At 40.4% G+C, this 23,484-nt stretch overlaps 3 protein-coding genes across 3 annotated transcripts; all 3 read left to right on the top strand.

Moving 5' to 3' along the window:
• Nucleotides 1–1,826: 1,826 nt before the first annotated feature.
• Nucleotides 1,827–4,053, top strand: LOC6545363. The gene is made up of 3 exons (XM_026977042.1): nucleotides 1,827–2,371; nucleotides 2,434–3,899; nucleotides 3,966–4,053. Exons 1-3 carry the CDS (start codon nucleotides 1,864–1,866, stop codon nucleotides 4,044–4,046), a joined length of 2,055 nt encoding a protein of 684 aa, XP_026832843.1. The 5' UTR covers nucleotides 1,827–1,863; the 3' UTR covers nucleotides 4,047–4,053.
• Nucleotides 4,054–15,691: 11,638 nt separating this feature from the next.
• Nucleotides 15,692–16,457, top strand: LOC6545362. Its single transcript, XM_001972561.3, has one exon. It carries the CDS (start codon nucleotides 15,721–15,723, stop codon nucleotides 16,366–16,368), a length of 648 nt encoding a protein of 215 aa, XP_001972597.1. The 5' UTR covers nucleotides 15,692–15,720; the 3' UTR covers nucleotides 16,369–16,457.
• Nucleotides 16,458–16,627: 170 nt separating this feature from the next.
• On the top strand, nucleotides 16,628–17,971 carry LOC6545361. The gene is made up of 2 exons (XM_001972560.3): nucleotides 16,628–17,246; nucleotides 17,312–17,971. Exons 1-2 carry the CDS (start codon nucleotides 16,787–16,789, stop codon nucleotides 17,965–17,967), a joined length of 1,116 nt encoding a protein of 371 aa, XP_001972596.2. The 5' UTR covers nucleotides 16,628–16,786; the 3' UTR covers nucleotides 17,968–17,971.
• Nucleotides 17,972–23,484: the final 5,513 nt, after the last annotated feature.

Raw genomic sequence — 23,484 nt, 5'->3', positions numbered from 1 at the left:
TTGCAAGTTTTTCGCTGATGCTGGTTAATGTTTGGCCAGCTTCCGAAAACCCATCTCCATCTCCATCGCCCGCCGCCCCTAGACATCAGTCGCCTTCATTACCAACTAAAACAACTGCAAACAGCAACTGCAACAGCAACAGAAACAGAAACAACTGCAAAAGGAGCAGCACCAGCATCCTTTGGGCGTCCTCAGCTCGTTGTCACTTGCCACTGTTTCGAGTCATTCGTGGGAGCTGCTCTGCTCGTTTTTGGCCATGGGCGTAGTCGGTTGTAAATTATAAATAAGAAAATAATACCTTCGACTACCAATTAAACTCTCTCAATATGCTAACATTTGACAGAGTTTCGTTACTTAAATTTGACTAACATTAAAGGCTTTGATGCTGAGATTTGGCATTTTCTACGCCCATGCTTCACTTTTCCTCGTTATGAATTTTGCCAATTTGTTGCTGCGACTGCAGCTGCCTTGCAATTTTCATCTGCAACCCCCCGCTCGCCCAGCCATTGTGCCAGTTATTTTCGCATTTAAAATGTCTTCGAGTTTTTTGGTGCGAAACTTCTCTGTGATGTTTGTTTTAATGACTCGCCGTTTTCGCCAATTTGTTGCGCTGTTTTGTTGCCCTTCATAATTGCAAGTGCCATCGATGCCTCCAAATGTTGTCAAGTTCTTACGTTCGCAATTAGGTCAACTTCTCTGCTGGATGCGAATGCCTTCTCAAATTGTCAGGTTTACAAATGCACTGCAACCGAGGAGGAAGTTTTACAAATAATTTCTTAGCCGGGCTTCGTTTTCAATTTGTAATATCCTGCGTTGCAAATTACGCAGAACCAAGGACTAAACTACGGAAGCTGGAGCCATAAGACTGGAGTAAAAATGCGAAAGTTGATGCCACGGTCTCTTATAGTTTTCCAGGTAAATTTCTGCTCACATTTTCTACATTAGTCAGCATTAAAAATTTATTTGCTTTGAGTAGATTACACGCACCCGCAACAACAACGCTACGGCCAGGATTTTCTGGGCGGTGGAAGGACGAACAAGAAGTAACGGCTTCTAAAGTTTCTTCCCTTTTTTAACCGCATACCATGGTATAGAGACGTAAGGAGTACCAGATAACTGGGATACGAAAAGGGGGCAGGCAGAGAAAAATGCAAGCTTCGTGAGGTTTTGGGTTGAAGGTTGTATGGGTGGTGTGGGTGGTGTGGGTGGTGTGGGTGGTGTGGGTGGTCGGTTGGCAAAACAAATGAGCTGACTGCAAATTAAGTGCAGCTGCCAGTTTCACTTTGCCGCGGCAACTACTTTAACAAACTTTAACTGCGCTTTAAGTTTTCATTCGCAAGGCGTGGCGGAGATCATAAATCCCAGCGATGCCCTCAACTTTTAAATAATGATGTCCGTCGGCACATTAACATAACGAGCACTATATGCATACACCCCATCCAATTTACTTGGGCCATCAAACTATATAATAAAAAGACGATCCACTAACAAGCCAGAATATGCATTGAATATGCACTGAAAATATGGAAAAGTAGTGGTTAAAACATACGAAGTAGCTTAGGTCCACCCTAATCACTGTTTATATACATTATTAAGTGTTTTTGCTTGACAAGTTTTTTGCTTTATCAGCGGCTTATCAGCGAGACAGTGCCAAGTAAATTATCTTTGCATGTAAAGGAAAATACCCTGTTTTTATATTATACATATGTAAGTGCATGTGTTTAGAGAGAAGTTATTTAAATATCAGGCAGCCGTAGCCACCCCAAAAGTATAGGGTAAGTGCGTATTGCCCGTCCAGTAAATAGGTCTCCGAGCTAACCAGTGTACTTTCAGAGTTCGTAGCGGAGAGTGCGTTTCAATAAAATGGGAGACGTAAAGACTATATTTGACATCATTCATTTCGCGTACTTTCGCATACTCGACATTCTGAAGGAAAACTGCGAAAGGCAGAATGGCGATGAACCTTTGGCTCCCCTCAAATACGCTGATATCTTTAATTTTGCTGTCAGTTGCCAGAAATTTCGGCGAATCGTTTGGGACTGGTCTTTATCGATGTACCAATCATTAGAAATCGACCTGCTGTATGTTGTTCCTCACAAAAAAATCACGGTACAGTTCGAGGAGATTCATAAAAGTCTGCAGGGAGCCACAAAGCAAAAAAGAGACCTGTACATGGACACGTATATTAAGAGCATGATGGGGAATTCACACCTTCGAGTCATTAAACTGCATTATAACGATCCGGACTACAACATGGAGCACTCGAGTATATTTGAAGAAATTGTAATGGGATTGCAAGGCAAGGCTAAGCGCATTACGTTGGATACGGATAAAATACCGAAATTCAAGGAGTTAATTGTTGATATCGCATGTAAATGGAATCCTTGCTTATCGGCATGTATTTTGTTCTTTAGAATAATTTTCTCGTTGTAGATTACGAAATAAGGAACCTTCATCTTTTTCGAAATATTTCGAAGCTCATCCTAACAGCGTCTTTTGCAATATCTGACCTTAAGAAATTTTGCATTAATAACCCTTCATTGGTTTATTTGGAAGTGAATCAATGTCACTTTTCCGACTTTGGAAAGCTCTCTGAAATCGTTCCCCACTGCCGGAACTTGAAGAATTTAAAATTTCTACTAGATGATAATCCATGGGATAATGATTACGTCGGCCTATCTCGATTTAAAACGCTACGACAGTTGGAAATTGTCACAACGACTGCAAACATTCCAAAATTTCAGCTGCCGGATAAAAATGAAGAATGGCACAATGAGTTCACTGGAGGAGGAGTTCACTGGTCATCTTCATTGCAATCGATTTCAATCCTTAAGCTCCTTACGGCTTTACGTGAAAAGGAAAAGTCTACGCTAATCAAATTGTGCATTGGTTTTGACATTGACGATCAATTGGCACAGGCTATTGCGAAAATCAAAAGTCTACGAATGTTGGAGTGCGGATTCTGTGATCCCAAGAGCATTAGGCATATTGCACGACACCCACAAATAAACCGAATAAGCATACTCAGTACGAATCCACTAGTTAACGATGATATTTCAGCTTTGGTAGAAAACAAAGTCATTGTCTCAAATTTGGATTTGAAATTTAGGTTTGAAGGATCCGTACTTTCTTGTGAAGGGAATGACGAAAGTTTTTGGCTTGATAACTTAGAGCCGTTTCTGAAACTGAAAAACCTTAAAAAACTAATATTGCCTGTTAAAACGATCGTATTTATGGAATCCACAATGGTCCGTTTCTTGGAGCAAGGTGTGAAGATAATATGTGACGATTGCGACATAAGCCTGGATCCTCAGGAGCGGACTCTTAAAATAGAATCCTCCCTCGATGATGTTTTGCCATTTTCATTTCCAGCGAATCTTCGCTGCATTATATTAGAAACTGAATATGTGCCGACAATTCAGCATCTTCTACATTTATCCAAATCCAACTTCGAAACATTGCAGGAATTAGAGATATATACATCGTTTGAAAATGACTTTAACGAACACCTTAACAAAGCCGCAGCTGAAGCTTTACCAACGCTTAAGTGTTTAAGAAAAATCTCATGTGGATTTAAGAAATTGATTTACACTCTGCCTCTGGCTCAGCTGAAAGATCTAGAGAGTATTGTGGTGTTATCGGAACACCACCCCAAGAATGTAAGCTTATCGAGATGCCTATACCCCATTTTAAGGAACTGTAACAAGCTGAGCTTCTTTCAAATGCGAATTCCTGTTGATGGAATAACCAAAAAGTTTGTGCTAAGCCTTGAGAAAGTGGTTCTAATGACCAGAGATCAAGGTATACTTGATATTCACATACTCTGGAATACACATCATTCACGTACACGTGAAAGGGTCAAGCAAGAAAATGCCGCTAAATATTTAAATGGCAAGCAGGTTAGTATTCAAACCATCGAAATAAAGGCGTTATAACAAATATCATTGTGTATTGTACAATTGCAGCTTAAAATTATTAATAGGCCACTTGAACGTATAAGGCTGACAGTTAAAAGATTCGAAGTCGAGATGCTTGACGATTTCTAAATTGCTAAATAAATTATTGTTAAATTGTAAAATAATTGTAAAAATTGGTAAATAATTGTTAATTGTATAACTTGCAAGCCATAAATTTTCCTAAGAGCGCACTAAGCCAATCGTACGACAATTAAATAAATTCAATTTGCACCTGCCAACAACATTACTGGATTTCAGCCCATACGGATGAATTTAAATAAATTAAACACATACACACACGCAGACATTTTCCTGACACACCGGAAGGCACACGTAACTAACTTCTAAGTAAGTTTGCATTTTGATTAAACTCAACAAGCTTTCCGCTGCTGGAAATAATTTGTACTACATTCTTGCGAAGAGGCTGCACTTCACACACTTCCCACACTCCCATTCGCCCACCTGAATGACAGGTGTTTATTTTCGGAAAATGCAATTGAGCGGAATTGCATCGTGATGCAGGCATTTTGTCAGCTGGGCTGCGGCTTAAGGTATAATTAAATAATGACACTTGGGAAAATCGAATGTTCGCCCGGAGCAGGGACGTCGGACTTTTGGGTATTTCATTTACCTAAAACCGAATGAAATGAGCAAGCAGAAAATGGGAATAGTACAATATTTGTAGCGTTTCGGGATTTGGGGTCCGTGATTGGCAAGGTTTTGCAATTGCTATTTTTAAGCCAGATACAAATTGGAATTGACGTTTAATAGACAACAGCTGGCACTTGCTACTGTGAGTGTATAGTGTTTGTGAGATTGCGCGTGTGTTGCGGTGTTGCGGGGTTGAAAGTGCATGGGGCATTCTCGAATGCAATGCAAATTGCGTATACGCAGTGTGTGATGCGAGTGGCGATGTGCAAACTAAGCAGCGAACAGCCTCTGTTTTATTTACGCACTGAAAACTCGTTGAAAACACACAGGCAGCGAGGCATCGCTGGAGAGAGACAATGAATGTTTAATAATTTAGCCCGAGTGCATTAGTGGCCGAGTCCTGTCGTCCTTTTCGTCCTGTCGCACAGACACACGGACATACGGACATACGGACAAAAGGACAGGCTACGCCACACACTGGCATAATTTGTCAGATGTCGGGCAATTTTGTGAGACTGCTGCTAATTAAATATGCCAGCACATATATAGAGCAAATCTGCAAAGTAGTTGAGTGCCAAGCAAATAGCCAATTCCAGACACAACTTGGCCAATCGGCTCTGCTCGAAAGCCAATCCTATTGCCAACCTCTGAGCCCCGGGCCATGCAAACAATGGTCCAGAAAATACAAAGAACTCTCCAATCAGCCAGTTCACTTCGGTCCACTCTTAATCAGTGAATGTCAACGGATGCCGAGGCACTCATCTGCAAAACCAGATCCTTTGGTTCATTTTCATTTGCGATTAATTCAGGTCTGGCATTAAATAGACACGTATGTATTTGCTGTTATATTTTCAGTCTTATTAGCCACATTATTTGCTTTCTCAGAACGTTGAAACTGTCCCGAGAATAAATCCTTTTTGCTGTTCTACCCTCGCAAGTCAGCCCAACTGATATTTAAATTGGTAACCGAAACCCGGTCATACATTGCATTCTCATCTCCGGGCGGATAATCTTTATTGTTTCACAGTTCAGTGACACAAATTTGCAATTGCAATTGAATGAATTCTTACATTTCGAGTGCGGGTTTTCCATTCTCACACAGCGATAAGAGTGGCGGGCAAAAAAGTGCTGGAATATATTAATATTGATGAAAAAAGCACAGAAATGTTGCTCAACATTTAAAGCCCATGAAATGCATTCAAATTTATCTACAATGCATTGCGTGATATTTGTTTAAGGCATACGCTGAAAGTTTATTAAAATACATTATACAAAAGAGCAGCGCTAATTATGCATTTAATGCGAACAAGTATCATCCCTCAAGCCAAGCTTAAATATTTGTGCACTTAATTACAAAATGCATTTCGAGGATTTATGAACTCGTATTTATCGGTTCGTTGACTTTGGGCCTCAATTCATCCGTTGAAGTCGGCAAGTGAACTTTATATGGGTTAATTATTTAAAATTGTGATAGCGAAAATATGGTGAAAAATGTCGACTGACACTGGCAAATTTGTACCATTTTTTCCGTCATATTTGCTTTTTAATGCAAGCATGCAGGCGATGCACTTAATACATTTAATAAATTGATTTTTTGCCAAATAAAATCTCTAGGGGATGCCATAAATAAATCATAACTGGGACATTAATTTGGGTCACATTTGATAATTCCTGGTGTTTTGTATTTCTTTATTTGTTGGATATACTTGAGAAGCTTTAACTACTTTTTAGACCAAGATGGGACAATCTATACATCCTGCTCCCTGGCGACGGTTTATTTATTACGTAGAACCCTTCTGGCCAGATTCAATTAAACAGTTCGCTCCGGGTCCAATTGGCCCATCCGATACCCGCCCTGCCAATTATGTACCTTTCTGTGCAACCAATTAGCCATTTTGTGCGGGTCTCGAGGGCTCGAGGGGTTCATCAAATACACCTGAAACTGCGAAACAGCTTCTGAAACTTCAAACCGCCACTTTGAGCGAGTGGAGGTCCTTTAGCCGTAAACCAATTATTCGGGGTCCCAAAAGGATGCCTCGTGTCGCCGTTGTCAATTAATTGGATTATTTATGTGTATTTTGATGGCAACAAAACGCAATCACTTTGCACGCGTGTCAAAATCTCCGGTCCCCGGGAAATTCGCCGACGCAAATCTGTCATAGCTATATTGCCTGCCACATTAATTTCAGTCCTTGTTTTCTCACAATAGTCCATGCAATGTTAATGGCTTGGAAGCACTCCGAAATTTCATTTTTCCCTTGTTCAAATAGGTCAACTAATTTTAAAACAGATGTTAAATGCCTCGACGAACAAAGCCATTGAGCTAATGAGAGACATTAATCAATTTTTTCTGCACTCATTAATGTTCAACATAAATTCAGCGCAGGCCATGACTTTTTAAATAGCCAAACCATTTTGTGAAAAAAAGTCCTAAATAAATGTGATAAATAAAATAGTTATGTCATACGCAAAAAATTGAACATTTCAAAATGCAAAGCAAAGTAAAACAGCTAAAACGGTTATTAAAATTAATTTGTTTTTTGAGAATTTTATAAGCTGAGATAAATTAAGGCCATAGAAATGAATTCAGTTGTATACAAGTTTTTTAAACTGTTATTTCTTTTTAATAAAAAGAGAGAGCAAGCTATTTGTGACAAGAAAACTTTGGTATAATTCAGTCGACTTTTAACCCCATTCCAAAGCCAGTAGATGAAAGCCAATCGTTGATTGCAGAGCTCTGTTTCTGGTTATTGCTGCGAAATGTCCTTTGGCAAGTGCACTTCCTTGGAAAATATCTGAGATGTCTGCTACCAGCAAACTACGAGCCCTTCAACAATGACATTAAGAACTACCATCATGTTGAGGAGGCCCCAGGATGTCAAGGGGCAGACAGGATGTGGATGGGCGTTTAGCTTGACAAAAACCCCTGGTTACAACCGGATGCGACACTGATGGCTTTGTGTTCGATAAATGTCAACAAGCTGAGCAAGTTTTAATTGAAACACTTCACCAAGTTCTGCAGCTTGGCATCGAAAATTTGCACGACATTTTAAAATGTTTCGAAATATCCAATTACGAAATAGTCTGATGGAGCATTGCACCATGTCAAACCAGTTCAAGTGTCAACAAGCCAAGAGATTTTGCCAAAAACTTTGAGACTTCTGTCCAAAGGGCATTGCAAGTTAAGGCTGTAAAGAGTGAAAAGGTCACACGGTTTTGTTTGGACCTTGTCAAACAGTGCAATTACTTTCTTAAGTTCTCGAACGACAGGAACATGGCAATCAATTTTCTACACTTGTAGAACAATTTAATTATGTTGAATGCATTGCCATACAGCTCCCTTTAAAGAGAAAATGGTTTCAAATCAAAGTTATGCAGTTAATGACAGAATGGAGTTTAATTTTTGATCAACAATACTGTTTCAACACACAAAATATGATGCGCTGGAGTCCGTCATAAATAAAACACTTTAACCGAGACCCAGTGAGTAAGATCTAAAAAAGAAACAATAAATTCCGCCGCCACCTCCATTTTCACCGCCAAAACACAATGGCCGCTTCCGGTCCGCCAGCTTGTTCTTCTCGTATTCCACTTCCGCCACACTTGACGCACTTCCGTCTGCGACAGTTGCCATTTCATTTTCCCTGTCTGCCCCTGTCTATCAGCAATCACTGTGTTTGTCCTGCGTCCTGATTACTGTCACTGCAAAATGAGAGGAAAGTCAGCGACATCGCAGTCTGCACAACAGGTGCCATTATTTCGTTTATTGTCTTTTTTCGACCACTCTAAGAGCCTTTTCTAATTATAAATTGTTTTTAGCTTTAAGTGAAAAATTATGCCAAATTGTTTCTGACACATTTCATTAACAGTTCGGAGTTTCGCATAATTGGAAATGCCACTCCTCCCACCAATAATGCTTTTACTTTTAACTTTTTTCGGCATCAAGCACCGCAGGCGCTTTTATTCAAATGGGTGGGTAAAATTTAAATAAACAATTTTGTCTTAAGAGTTTTCTTTCGTCGGATAAAACACATTTAGGTCGATACGCTAAGTGAGCCCACCTCTACACGAGTTTCTACAGATATTGCACATATGTAACAAATGTATTGTAAATTGTGTAGGTTCAGATTACGATAAGTTAGAGTATTAGTATTAGATTATATACTTTTTTTTATTATTTTTATTTTTATAATGCTAATAGATCAGATGCTGTCATTGAACGGAAGATCATATTATTGCTGGCTGAGGCATTTGCTCTAAAATCCTCTAACGTAAGTGAGTTATGACGACCGTGAATTAATAGTTGTAACGTATTTTTTGACTCATTCTGATGTAATACTTCAGACGCTTTTTTAACGAAGTCAGGATTTATATTGCAGTCGAAGAGTCGTAATACCTGGAGGTCTTTGCACTGCCGGATTAATTCCAGATATGTTGAAGATATATCTAGATGATGGAGGTACGTTATTCGCAAGCTCTGTAAAGAGGTGAGTGACGTTAGATATATCACAAGTTCAGGGTCATTAAAACTGCAATCCAGATCCCTTAATGATTTTATATTGGCGAGCGACTGTGCCTCGTAGTTAGCTATGATCTGTCCCCTGATTCGAAGGACACTTAATTTGTTCCTGCTGGCTAGGAAATCGAAGATCGTCGTCACGGTTGTTCTTTGATTTCTATAACAGACAAGCAATTGCGACACAGTGGATCGATCTATATAGAAGCTCAGTTCTTGTAAGTCAGGCAAAAAAGCCAATAGATTCCGTAGACTTGAACTGCTCACTTCCTTCGAAAGATGTAGAGTTCTCAGTGCAGTCAGAGATCGACAATTTTGTAGTATTAATTTTCCAAAATTCTCGGGACCTATACAAAAAATTAATACACGAATAGTATATATCGGAATTATAATACTTACGTAGAACGCATATATGCAGTTGCTTTACATTTGGTAAGTTGTGAATGGCCTTTAGTATAAGTTTGGTGACCGGATGAGGATTTATCTGCCTTATTTTGATGGACTCCAAATTGCTCATGCTTCGGATCAGGTTATAGAATTTTGAAAAAGCACCATCCCTTTTGTTTTTAGAAAAATTGGCATTAAGTGAACTAACCAGATCATCAGCGAATATGCTTAGCGACTTAACACTTCTTGAAACAAGACTTAGTAATATTAACTCCCAGGGTTCAACATCACCAACCATATAATAATTTGCGTATTCACATCGTGACCAGGCATGAAAAACATTTCTAAATCTAGAACAGGTGTGGGCGAAACTGATACGTGATTTTACATCAACAAATTCCAATATGCTCTTCAGGCAATAATCGTTTAGTTGCAAAATTCTAAGTTCACCCATCACGAACAAAGAGTGATATGCGACTAAGCCAAAAAATTGCAGAATATTGCAATAATGATAAGGATACAGATACACAAAGACAGATAAGATACCTTCCTTAACTGGCGATAACCCCACTGGGTTGCGGGAAGCCAGCCTGGGAAGCGGGAAAATGAAAACAACAGTGTGTTGTTCATACTTATATAGTGCCCGTGAATTACTCATATACTGCTGTGGGTTGGAATGAATGTTTTTAATGTTTTAATTCGTAAAGAAATCTTGCCTCGGCGTAACATGAACCCTTGAGACTTCTGAACCCTAAGGGGGCCTTTCGGGAAAAATGATGAATAATTTTATTTACAAGGCAGCAGGGCGGAAAAGGGCAAGGAGGGCGATACAATCTGAAATCCATCCAAAATATTTTTATTTTAGGTTCCCAAGGTGAGGACGAAGTGCAGCAGGCTAAGACACATAGGCGATAGACCCTTTAATATAGACTTGCGATCTGTTTTTCAAATGGATAATGAGTTATGCATTGCGAAAGAAGTAGCAAGTACCGAATAATATTTCAACTAAGCCTGCAAATTGCGGTTTGTTCGTTACATTAGCTCGTTCTGATTTCATGCATCATTGCAACTCTCAGTGTTGAAAAATGGTTACCACTGGTTTTCGAATTTAAATGTTTAATATCTACACTTAACGGGCCTTTTAAAATTCTATAAATATTAAAAAATATCAACAGGCCAGGACACACACAAGCTCTCACCTGGCAGCATTAACTTTTATTGGCACGGCACTACTACTGACCTACTTTATATAACACCAAGGAGGCTCAGCACACACACACACACGCGCACAAGCACACACACCTGCTGACGGGCCACACGCATAGGAAACACATACACAAACACATGGAGGAGGAGCGGAAAAGCCGAGCTCAGCGGGCGTACTTTGATCTATGGCCTGACTGCCAGGTATTTTCCTTTTCCCTCAACTTTTTCGCCAAAGCCCCCGCCATCCGCAGCTGTTCAACTTTTCGCTGAGAAGCAGCCAGTAATTTCTTTGCGTTGCTCGTTAATTAAATTAACACAGCACGTGGTCGCAGCGCAGAACAGAATAGAGGTAAACCAAACCCATCGGCAATTCAATATCATGTCCTCGTTGTAAAACCGCGTCTTCACAAGGCAAGAACGAATTATGTGCACGAAATTGCCTTCGGCGGCTTATTTCAGTTAGAGAAGAGCTGTGAAATGCAATTTATATCTTTCAAAATATATCAGATTGATTAAAACATTTTTTGTTACTTATATTTATTCGTATTTACATGTCTACCACGGTTCCTAAAGGTAACAGCCACCTATAATTCAATTATAAGTATTTTTTATGGCCACAACTGCACAGCATTTTTGATAACAATTCACATAGCTCATTTTATCTTATCGGAGGAGATTAAATGAACCGATACGTAGACCAAAGATGTTGATCATGATTCATTTCCATTTCTGATACAACTAATATAGGAATAAGTCACTCACAACACGCAGTTATTGAATAAGTCGGCACTAACTCATACATTTGTAAAATAAATCAATAAAGTGAATAGACCGAAAAGAAATTCCAGACATAATTCGATACAGGGATTTTAGTTTGTTTGCTATTACTGATGATCGGATAAATTCACTTTTTCATTACTGTAATCAAAACCTTTACATTCGACCCGAGTCGAAAAATTTGGAGATATTTGGAAAGACCATGAAAATAAGATAAGAATCGCAATAAGACGCCATGATTTGACTTACTTAACCCGAAGCACGATTAAAAGCTAAACGACAGCCCGCAAGGCGTACTGTAAATCAAACTTTATGGACCAGGACAAATATTATATTTCGCACAATTCCATCGATGAATATATATCACGGAGCCACCCACAAGAGCGGGTATGAGGAAACAATTTTAAATAATTCAAAGCCGCAGACGAGCAGCCTCCAGATGCCCAGGGGCATCAGAGTACGCACAGCAATGGAAGTGGCGTATCCTGTGGATACATGTGTATGGGATGGCATTGGATAATAGTGTCTTGCAGTCAAAGTGCGTGTATGCAAGGAATTATCAAGTGTTGTCAACACAGCACACACACGACGACTTCGGTCGTTTAAAGGACCTCCGGCTAGGAGCTTATGTAAAGTGAAAGTGTGCGCGGGCGTGTCATAAGTGCGGAATAGACCTTCAGCCAACCCAAAGCCATCCACAGCCACCCACTGGCACCCATAACCACCCACAGGCACCAACGTTCACTCCGCCAATCCTCCGGCCATCCAGTCAAACACTCTTGTTTGTGCGATTGTCTGTGCGACAATAAACGAACTTACACATGCGAGAAATGCGTTGGGCGAAGAAAACGACCGGAAAGGCATACATAAATAAGTTTCCGGACGAAGCCCACACCTCCCACGTCGCCATTTTCTTGGGCGGACATCCCCGCCGCCAGTTGGTGCAATAAACCCGAAATGGAAGCGGGCAGAGGCACTGCGAATGAGCCAATCTGCTTTCATATTTGAAAGACAGATGTGCGTTCGTACGGATTATAAGCGTATGACCATCTGACCATCTGTACCAAGCCCAGTTAAAGTGGTAAGGAAACTTTTCTGTAAGTGAGCGCAAAATATTTCTGAACATACCATTTCTCAAGTGTTCTATATCATATAGGGAAATCAATCATTGCAAATATGTTATATGTCTTAAGAGTTCCTTAAGAGGAAAAAAAACACAGGTTTATCAGATATTAAATGGGTTATGCAATTTTTATGGTACATCTGATGGTATTACGTAATGCCTAAATTCCAAAATGCCTTCAGCATACTCGTATTTGGACATAAAGCATTTTGTGTCATGGCGGTTAGCGCATTTTGTTTTCAGCTTGTTTATTGCTTCGCCAAAAAGATATTTCATTTTTATTCGGACCAGCACGTGATTCACATTCGCATTCAATATTCAAGAGTCCCAACAAATTACTTGAACCCTTTTCATGGCCCCTTGGATGGCCCAAAAGGCTTTAAGTCATTTGTCAAAAAGCGCAAAAACGGTGTTCAAGAAAACAAAGGCAGCCCGGTGTCACTTTCACACTTTCTTACTTTCTTACTTATGCAAATGTCCTCATCTCATTTGCGCAGCAGAGACAGCACAAACGGCTAAAAGAAGGATAAAACATATACAATATCAGAGGTCCTGCCCTGCGGCTGGGACTACCTACACATCGCCTGTCATCTTTTCGCACATTAGGCCTACTTTATTTCTTGGCCCTGCGTCTGATTAAATTACACACATTTTTGGACAAGGAGACAAGCGATGACAGGCCATTGAAGCGCAAACTTACATCAATCCTTGGGGGTAAGTAAAAATCAAGAACATGTTATGCTAACGAGCACCTGAAAAGCACGATTGCTAAATTCATTCAGATTTTATTGGTGGCAAGTAGGAAAAATAATGAACATACCATCTCAGATACAAGGCTTAAGGATAAAGGACCTATAATGTTCTTTCATTTAACTAGCTGAATTTTATGCTACCAATTTGCGTCAACTTTCCCGATAGTAACTTATAAAAGGAGAAGACAAAGAGAAAGTCTTCGAATCGGCCATCAGCGATGCACCAGAAACCAATGGCTCGAACATTTCCCCTAATTGCACCAGCCGCCGAATTTATGGCCCCAACTATTAAATTTTCCACAAAGAGCTCCTCCACTGCTGGTGTTTTATGACCAAGCTCGGCAAAAAAGTAGGAGAGAACAGGATATTTGCAAGGACATGTCTGCCAGGTTTACTAAAGGTAACAGCCAGCGTAGTAATTTATAAGAAATTCGATTAAAAGTATGTGTGGCCACAACTACACAGCATTATTGTTAACAATTCACATAGCTTATCTTATCTTATCTTATCTTATCGGAGAAGATTAAAAGAACCGATACGTAGACCAAATTGATATTATTAATTTGCGGAACTAGTTATAATAGAACTAATATAGGAATAAGTCAATCAAAACACGCAGTTATTAAAGAAGTAAACATTTTTTATAATGAGTAACTCATACATTTTTAAAATAAATCCATATTGTTGGTTTTCAATATTTGAGCAAATAAAAAAGAATTGTGAATATGACCAAAATGAAATTCCAGACCTAATTCGATACAGGGATTTAATATTGTTTGCTATCACTGATGATCGGATACATTCACTATTTCATTGTTGGAATCAAAACCTTTACATTCGACTCGATGTCGAAAAATTTCATTCGTGGACCTGTAGATGTGTTATTCTTAAATTTGAAGAGCTCTATTTCAACCGAATGAAATGCACTTCAGCTGAGAAAAGAACATTCTGGGATATATTTTTTACAGTTCTTGAAGAAAATACGTCACTCTCAAGCTGCATATTGCATTATATACCAAATGATGTGTACTACCCAGTTCATATGGAGATATTTGAAAAGACCATGAAATTTCTCGCTGAAAAGAAAAGTCTCAGCAACGTAACCCTTCAAATGATAAGTAATGAATTGCACATACAAGTTGAAAACTTAATCAGCGATCTTTGTTTTTAGATTATTCACCTGAACATCTGGAACATTTTCATAATTTGAAGAGTCTTAATATCTTTGTGCCCATGAGAGCTAATGAGCTGATGGAATGTGTGAAATCGAATCCGAAACTCACCAACTTGGCGATTACAAGCACTTCTATATTCGGTAGACTGGCGGATATAGGACCATACTGCGCAAATCTAGAAGAGCTGACGGTTCATATGAAACCGGAAATGAATGCCAACGAATACACTCCACTGGCCAAATTGCCGAAATTAAAGATTTTTGACATTTTCGGGCACCCACAAGAGGGTTCACTGAGTGCTCTATTTAGATCAATGGCACTGAATGAAACTGTTTTGCAACAATTTTCAATCCAGCAGGCAATGCTCGGAACAGAGGAAGTCGAGGAGTTGTCAAAAGTGCATGTAAACAGATTAATTTGCGAATTGAAGCCAAGTCGGTCAAGAGATACTCCTGCTTCACTTCAGTTGCCAAATATCAGCGCCATAAACTTGGGAATGGAACCCCTGGAACACAATAATCCCAACTATAACAGCATAGATATTATGTCTAATATGGGACACATTGGGCTTACAATTAAAAGAAAGTCGGACGAAGATGTGATATTAAGGTTACAGGACTGGCATTATATGTTAGAAGCCGGAACTGAGCCACTATGGTTCGAAAAACAAAATCTTCTGCAACAGATTCAAAAGCGAAATAATCCCAAATGCAGCGAAGCTGGAGCATCTTTTCTGTTGTTGGAAGCCCTGCAATCGCAGCTTCCAACTATTACAGAAAACCTACACCATTTAACTAAAATCAGAGGTCTGAAGGAGTTGGAGGTGAAAATCAAGCTTAATATAGAAGAAGAACTATGGAAATTTGTGGATTCTAACGATTTTGTTAGTTTTGATGATCTAGAAGGCGATATTGCGATTGATTCCGGTGTTCAAAATATTTGTATTCTTGTCCAGCTCACATATCTCAAAGACATCTTGGGCATTTCTAAGTATGCGAATATAAAGAACAGTCTTGCTGTACAAAATTACAGGTTTGAACTCGATTTTGATATTCGGCTTTAGCGATTCTGTAGCTATTTCCCTGAGAAACTTTTCAATATTTGCTGGTAGCTCAAAATAAAAAGTAAACTACACCTAAATAAAATTGATATGTTTGTGTGATATTTTTGAAAAGCTATGACAAGTTTTCATATTCGATTGATCTCTGACAAAAAAGTGGTCCTCGTGGACGCTTCACATCACGAGTCGGAGATTTTTGTACCACAGATGCACCAAACTGGCATCGTGCTGTGGAACATAATACGGAATCGTCGGCCGAATCCAAAGCTCGAGTTTTGTGACGAGTCGACCCATGGTCAAGACAATGGTCAGGTCGTCCAGCGCCCACAGATGCAGGCACGGATTACAACGGCGACGGCTGGTCTGGCACCCTGGGCGGCGTCCATCGATGGCGGTGCATTCAGAAGAGTTGCGGACGAAGGTGTGCGGTGTCCACAGTTTTCCCTCAAGCTCATCTCAAATGGCAGCGTGGTGCTCGTGGAATGTAATGTCCACGAATCGGAGATATTTCTACCGCAGGTTTGCGGTCAGTACATAACCATGAAACGCATCACCGCCCATGAACTTGTACTGCCATCCAAACCGAAGATGCCTGCCATCCAACCAGCTAAAACCGACTGTCTACGAGTTCAAGCGACCCGCTTCTTCTCGAAAACTACCAACTTGGATATTCAGGCAAGAAAACGTAGAAAGCGCAAAAGTCAGGAGCAAACCAATCACTCTGGAGCTGGGGATCAACCGAAGTCGAAGTCCCTGAAACGATAGCAATCTTGAATCGAAACTCCTTGTCTAAATTATATTACTTTATGTGTATGTCAGTCGAAAATAAATTGGTTCCAATTACCATGCACCTGTGGGCGAATCCAAATTAGGAATACACTTACTTTAAGGTAATAGAAGTACTGATAAGTGATCTATCCGCCTGATGGCGCCAGTCAAAACAAAGCTTCATACTTTCGAATCAGCTGATAAAGCTTTATTTTTCCCAAACAAACAATCATTGCCATAGGTCAGTTCCAAATATACCCCGCAAAACTGGTTGTCTGGCCAATTGCTGATTAGTACGTATCTAAGCTGCGGGAAAATAACAATATTACTCATAACATAAAGTTGCGACGTGTCTTGGGGTTGGGAATGTTAGAATGGGAATTTTTATTTCAGTTTTGTTTCCACTGCTTTCGATATGGGTCTCGCAATAGAAGAGCTCTACGACGACTGTCTGTACCATATATTTGAACTTTTACCCACTTCAGATCGCATTATTTTCGCCCAAGTGTGTCATAGATTTCGTCAGCTTTTTATAAATCAATGTGCTGGTAAATACCGTGTGTATACCCTCGATAAAGACAGTTCAAGACTGGAGCTGATACAATTTTGTATTTGTCGCGAGACAGTCGAGTCCTTGACCATTGATCTGGATCACTTTGATACGGCCAGATGTTATAGAACCTATGGATGTGTAGCGCCCGAAAACTGTTTTCGAATTCTATGCCAGAGTTTGGCCGGAATGATTAGGCTAGAGTATTTGGTAGTCAAGCAGGAATCGATGCTAATTACACCCGTTGAAAAGCCCTTCGATCAAATATTGACTGCCGTCAGGCATTTACCGCAGCTCAGAAGGTTGGAAATTCGTGCTAGAGACGGTAAGTACAAATATTACTTTCAAATGGGACCAATTTTTCAAACAACTAATTTTCTAACTATATAGACTGCAGCCTAGACCGTCTAAGTCAACTTTGCCATCTCGAGCACCTGCAGATCCTCGTCCCAAAAATGTTACTCGCAACTCTGGCGAAATGTTGCAAGTCCTGTGGCAATCTTCGCAGCCTTCATCTCGGCTATGCCTGCATTCAGAAGAATTTGAGCTACATAGTGCCGCACTGCAAGAACTTGGAGCGCCTCAAGTTCGGCATGCCCGCGAATTCTTCAGAGTATTTGCAACTGGCTAGGCTACCCAAGCTCCGGGAACTATCGTACTGTGGTATTCGCAGAAGCGGCTCCTTTGAACCACTTCTTTCAGCTCTGGCTGCCAAATCACAGTTGACACACCTGTCCATCGACGGAGGAAGTCTTACTCTGCAGGAGACCTGCCAACTGGTCCGCATCCAGAGCTTAAGGTACTTCAAGGGCTTCTACTCAACGACTGACTGTGTGGAGATGCTGGGTTGTCTTGCCAATCTGGAGGAGCTCTGCCTCAGGATGTTCTGCCCAACGGATGTTTCCAATAATCTCCTGCCAATCATTGCAAAATGCAAAGATCTAAAACTGCTTCGAATTGCAGGGGGCAATGTCAATACAAACTCCCTTAAGGATGCTATAAGCCTTAGAAAATCTGAACCAGTGGTCTTAGTAGTAGAAAAATAGATCACAAAGTTGTAGATACACTACATTTTCATTTAGTAAATATTACATGCCTTTGTGGCACTTACTTAGACTGCAACTAAGCAATTTTACAGCACTTTGAGTAGGTGAAATTTGTAACTTTCACGAATTTGCGATTAAGAAGTGCACTCTAAGTGCTTGAAATTGCTAGCATTATAAGTTGCAATCTGGCACTATTCAGGACAACACATGTATACCCTGGGCTGAGCCTAATTTTGTCAAGATCTAGAACACTTTGCCGCTCAAAGAACTTTAAAAGTATGTCGCAAATTTCGCATACTCAAGTGCCAAAGCAAGAATATGATATGAGTATCTCAAAAATAGTTGCGCAAGTTGTTCGCCCTTCTGGGAGAACGATGAAAAATGCACTTTGTAATTCTCGTAGCTCGTCAGTGTGGCACATGCAACGTCGCCCATTCGTCGCCCGGCACTTATAAATGTCACATTAGAGTCTTATTTTCGTGGAGAGGGGAGGCGGTGCGGCGGGGAGGGTGTTGGTGTTGGTGTTGGACGGAAAAGGGGACCAGCTCGTTATACTTCCGCCCCCCTCAGGCGAGAATGGGCGTGGTTCTGCCTGAATTTGTGCTTTCTGTTGCCGTAATATGAATTTATATTCCAGTCACATACACATTATTCGTGAGATTTCGTGTTCGGAAACTGGCAACACTTGACCCAAAGAACTGGCTAATGTGCACTTTTTTGGAGTTCACTGTGATCTGCTGAGTTTTTTCGATCTACAAAAGGTATTCAGTAATTTGAGAGCTTATTTAAATATTATTTATTTAAAAATGTTTGTGATACGTACTCTGTTTCACTCAATATTTAAGCAGGTAATCTATATATTTTGATCCCATTAAATCCTATTACAATTAGAAAATTTGTATCACACTAAGAAATGGGACCCTTTCATTGGAGCACTTATCGGTCCAATAAAGTTATCTTAATGGGAAGTTTGATTTCTATGTTTAAAATAAGAATCAATGCATGCATCTCCAACGGCAAGATTAAATATCCATCTCGAGTTCGCGTAAATAATTCAACTGTTGCTTTCACCCTTTTCAGTGAAATATCCATATCCCTGCCATCAGTTAAACCCTTTTTGTTTGCTGTCTCCTGACAGAGCATTTAACGAGAGCGGGCCATAAATCTTTCCTGGCCAGCAGTCGCCACCTATAGACTGTGCCAAATAGATTGAAATACATTTTCGCTTTTATGTTTCTGGGCTTGCCGGATTCAGGATTCAGGACGCAGGATTTTTTATTTTACAAGGACTTCATTGAGAATTAAAGTCTGCTCCAGAGGGGATTTGGCGCTATCAGAAGTCCTTGTCTGGCCGGCAATTTGTCAGCCGGGCGATAATCTGGCGAAGTGAGGAAGTGAATGGTGAAGTCCCAGACATTGTAGGCGCTATGCTCGCATATACAATGCGTGCTCCTTAAAGTGCTCTAATGACCGACATTGTGGGGTGTTTGTTGGGCACAACAACCGGAGGTTTCACTTCCTATATCCGTGCCTCGAGATTGCGCCGACAAACGTATCCATTCCAATTCTCCTCCGTGAGCCCTTCAATTCAATTGATTTCCAGCAGCAAAAGCGATAAAATTGGAGGGCGCAGCACCGTAACCACACCCCAAATAGAATTATATATTGTTTGCTTATATGTGGCTTGGCCTACAATAAGCACCCATTCGCATTGTTGCGTGGAGATTTATCATTGATTGCACTTGTACGGACGCCTTGAGGCCGTGAAGTTTACACTTCAAGTGTCTCGGGCAAATGCTTTTCCTGTTTTGTCACTTCGGAAACCCAAAAGCCCACACAGCCCCATTCCTCCAATCAAAATGTGCCCAGTTCATTGAACTGAAAAGTGTAAATCATTTGGGCTGGCTTTAAAGTTCCTTTTTGTGCCCACTGAATTATCAGATGAATGGCATTTTATTGGCGCACATTTTTGGGTTAATCCGATTGCCAGCAACAAACAAATCAATTACATGTATTTGATTAATTTTCCGCTATTAACTGGATTGTGCAAACAGGTTTAATAATTCATGAAATTTAATCAATTATAATTTACACTCGAAGAATTGAGCCGGAATTTCACTGCTGTGTTCAAATTGAAATCTAATGTGCATGACAACTATTTTTCTGTTTTCCACTGCTACCACTAACTATTTGGCTGTAAAATTCTACAAACAACATTTTTGAGATTCTAAATAGAAGAACTTTTTATGTAGGACCTTAAATACGAGATAAATAAAGGCTTCTATGCGAAATACTCATGCTTGAGTTCTAATTCTAGGTTTACTTGAGGTTTACTTTCAAGCTATCACAAAATTTAATATATAGCCCCTTGTGAAGTTGAAGTTGAGGAGCTTCGTCATTTCTCTGATTCAAATGCAGATTACCTAGAGCCCTCAAGCCCTAAACTTATCCACTGGCAGGAGCACAGCTATGAAACTGAATGATAACAATTTGGTTTGCATGGCAAAGTCGTTGCGAAGCCAAAAGCGGTTGTTACCTCTTCGTTGCTCGTTTCGACGTCTTGCAGCACGCTTGCTCGCTCTTGGTAATCTTTTTACCGCATTTTTGTGGCCCACATGGCTGCAGAATGTGGACTGCATCCCGCAACCGCACACCAACATGCCAATTGTGGCCAAGACGGCGGGCCTTTTGGGCGGGCCAGAAAGATGATAAAAGCGCAGCAACGAATGCTCCTCGAACACGGAAGCACAACTGAGTGTTAACCCATTTGGCTGGCACTTGCTGTTGCTCTGCGGCTTGTTAAATATTTTAACAACCAAGTTTTACACCGTTTTTTAGAGGCTGTTCCTCGAGCCACTTGATTGCCCGCAATCATTTCACCTGTACATTGGCCCTTTGCCCATTTGTAAGTAAACATATAGAACTGACAATAAAACAATGCTTTTTGTTAGGAATTTGGCAAATAAGGTCTTGAAGTATTCACAAATCTGGAAATTCCGTTGCCATTGCGTAATTATAGCCACTCTTTAAGCAAACGCATAAACTTTCATGTGACTTCACACTTCCGAGGACAATGGCAAACCCTTTGAACTCACCTGGCGACGACAGCAAAATAAGGACGAAATTGTCGTTGCTTTTTACGGTTAGGGTTATGAAATGTTCTTAGATGTTCTTATGTGTGCATAAATATTCGCACACATTCAAATGGAGGCTGAGAGCCTGGCTGGGGCGCCCCTCCCTCACCCTCTCTGTGTGTGGGCTGGCATCTAATGGTTTTATGCCTTTATGTCAGAAACCAATTTATTTGCCCATCCCCTTCCGGTTCCTGCTCCACTTCCTGATCCTCTGGCGTCTTTCGGTCGAGTGGACCAACCTTTAAAGTCAAGTCATAAACAGTGGAATAATAGAATATTTGGAGTAGGGAGCTCAGTGCCTTCAACCATCGTGGGTCCTGTGGTGGGAAATCGAAGTGCGGAGTATGTGCCACTCAAAAATTAATATATGAATTTATAATATTGAATTCCGCACTATTTAGCTTGAGTAGGCAGGAACTATAATTTAGTTTGGCCAACTACTAGTAACAACATAATATTGCTTCTAGAGAACAAGATTGTAAGAAGAACAAAGTACAATTATAAAGGTCCTCTGACTAAAAGGACAAAGTGGGTCACTTCGAATTTGATTCAATAAGCAAAGCCAGTGCAAAGGTAGTGCTCCAATTTGGCGCAATTGTGTCTGTGGTTCTGGTCTTGTAATCGGTATGGAAATTAGATCTCGGGTTGACCAGTTAGTGGTGGGCGACCAGCTAACAAGTTTCGGATTCTGATTATGGAGAGGACAGGGCCCAGTCCCATTAATCAAACACCTCAATCAGGGACTGCCTGGCCGCACTTCAGCAGTACTCAAAATTGAATTTCGCAACCACAACGGTGTTGGTAGATGCGGATGCGGATGCGGATACGGCTGGGATTTGGTTTTTGGTGACCGGAGGGGATGGAGACGTTGATGACCTCATTAGCTTCAAGTTGCGGATGATGACTTGTTGCAAAGGACCCTGACTTGGCCCTATTCCACTCAGTTGCAGTTGCAGTTGCAGTCGCCGAGTGGAGGAACCCATCCACGGCAAGCCACACACTTTAGCCTACTTAACGACTTTGTTAGCCATAAATTCCGCTGGCCAACAATAAGGATATTGGATGTCAACGTCGTCTTGTCTTGCTCGGAACATTCTCCACTGTAATTTCCAGTAAAATGAAACGAAATTTCCTCTTCCACGCTGCGCTTTTCATTCTACATTCCGTGCATTCTACAATTTTCATATTTTCCTCTTATTTCATTTGAATTGTGTGCACGTATTTTATTCACTTCAGCTTGTTGTTTCGCTTTTTATGCAAGGCCAAAATGGAAACTGGTCAAAGTCAACGAAGTTGTTGCTCAAATTGAGGATACCTAAAGCCAATTTAAGCACGGACTTTGTATAAATATAGTCTTTAAAAAATGCAAGAAGTATACAAGTATATGCAATAAATCAGCAAAATTGAATGGCATTTATTTCTATTTGAATTAATCTGACATAAACATAGCCGCCCATCATCGCTTTTCGATTAAAGACACACGGATCCCAAACAAGGGCGGTCAAAGGATCTTCAATTTTCAATACAAATCAAATCGTTTACAGCTTCCTGTGGGTCCTGTAGGTCTTGTAGGTCCTGCAGGACCTGCAGGTCCTGTGTTCCCATTTCCAATCCCATTGGCCCTTGCGCACATGCAAATAAAGCCGAAAGGCAGGGGAACATTTTCATTGTTTGTTTATTTTCATATGCCCCTGCATGCGTGGCGAAGGATTTGCTGTAAGTTCGGGTCAGGACGTTGCTCAATCTATATGTATATGCAAGTATAGGGTGTGTATGTATATAGTTTATCGCCAGGACGGAAGGAAGCAGGACCCACAGCGGGAAATAAATTCAGGCGGTAGCAGGAAATTATTTATATTATGTTTTTTATGTATTCTGTACTGTTTTTTTTTATCATTTCATTTGATACATTTCAGTTGGTTTTATAATACGTTTTTTTTTCTTTTTTGTGCTTGCTTGCCAAATATTTAATATGCATTTTAATCAAAATAAAAAAGAAACCCACTGGAACTGGCCTCCAACGAAGAGGTGGCAATATTAAAATATTAAAATACACACAGACGCCGAGCGAAAACCCAAATATAAATTATAATTTCCGCTGGCGGCCGCAGAACACAACATATCCTTCTGCCAGCAATGACATAAAAAAGAATCTCGACAACATCTGCGCGAAGTGCGTTCAATTATTCGACTTTTTTCGGTTGCTCGGTTGGTGCTGCTCCTTTTAGCCGCTGACCTCACAATTTGGTCCATGGACCAGATAAACTTTCATCAAGTCTGCGAAAGAAACAAGACAAACAACAACAAAGCAATTTGTTGTATTCCTCGTTTTTGTAACCAATTTGAAGGGAAATGTTATGGCCACTAAGGAAAGTCGTCGGGA

Source organism: Drosophila erecta, unplaced genomic scaffold (assembly GCF_003286155.1).
Source record: "Drosophila erecta strain 14021-0224.00,06,07 unplaced genomic scaffold, DereRS2 tig00000021-arrow-pilon, whole genome shotgun sequence".
NCBI lineage: Eukaryota > Metazoa > Arthropoda > Insecta > Diptera > Drosophilidae > Drosophila > Drosophila erecta.
The sequence above is the reverse complement of the archived record's forward strand: the minus strand, read 5'-3'. Positions and strand labels throughout refer to the sequence as shown.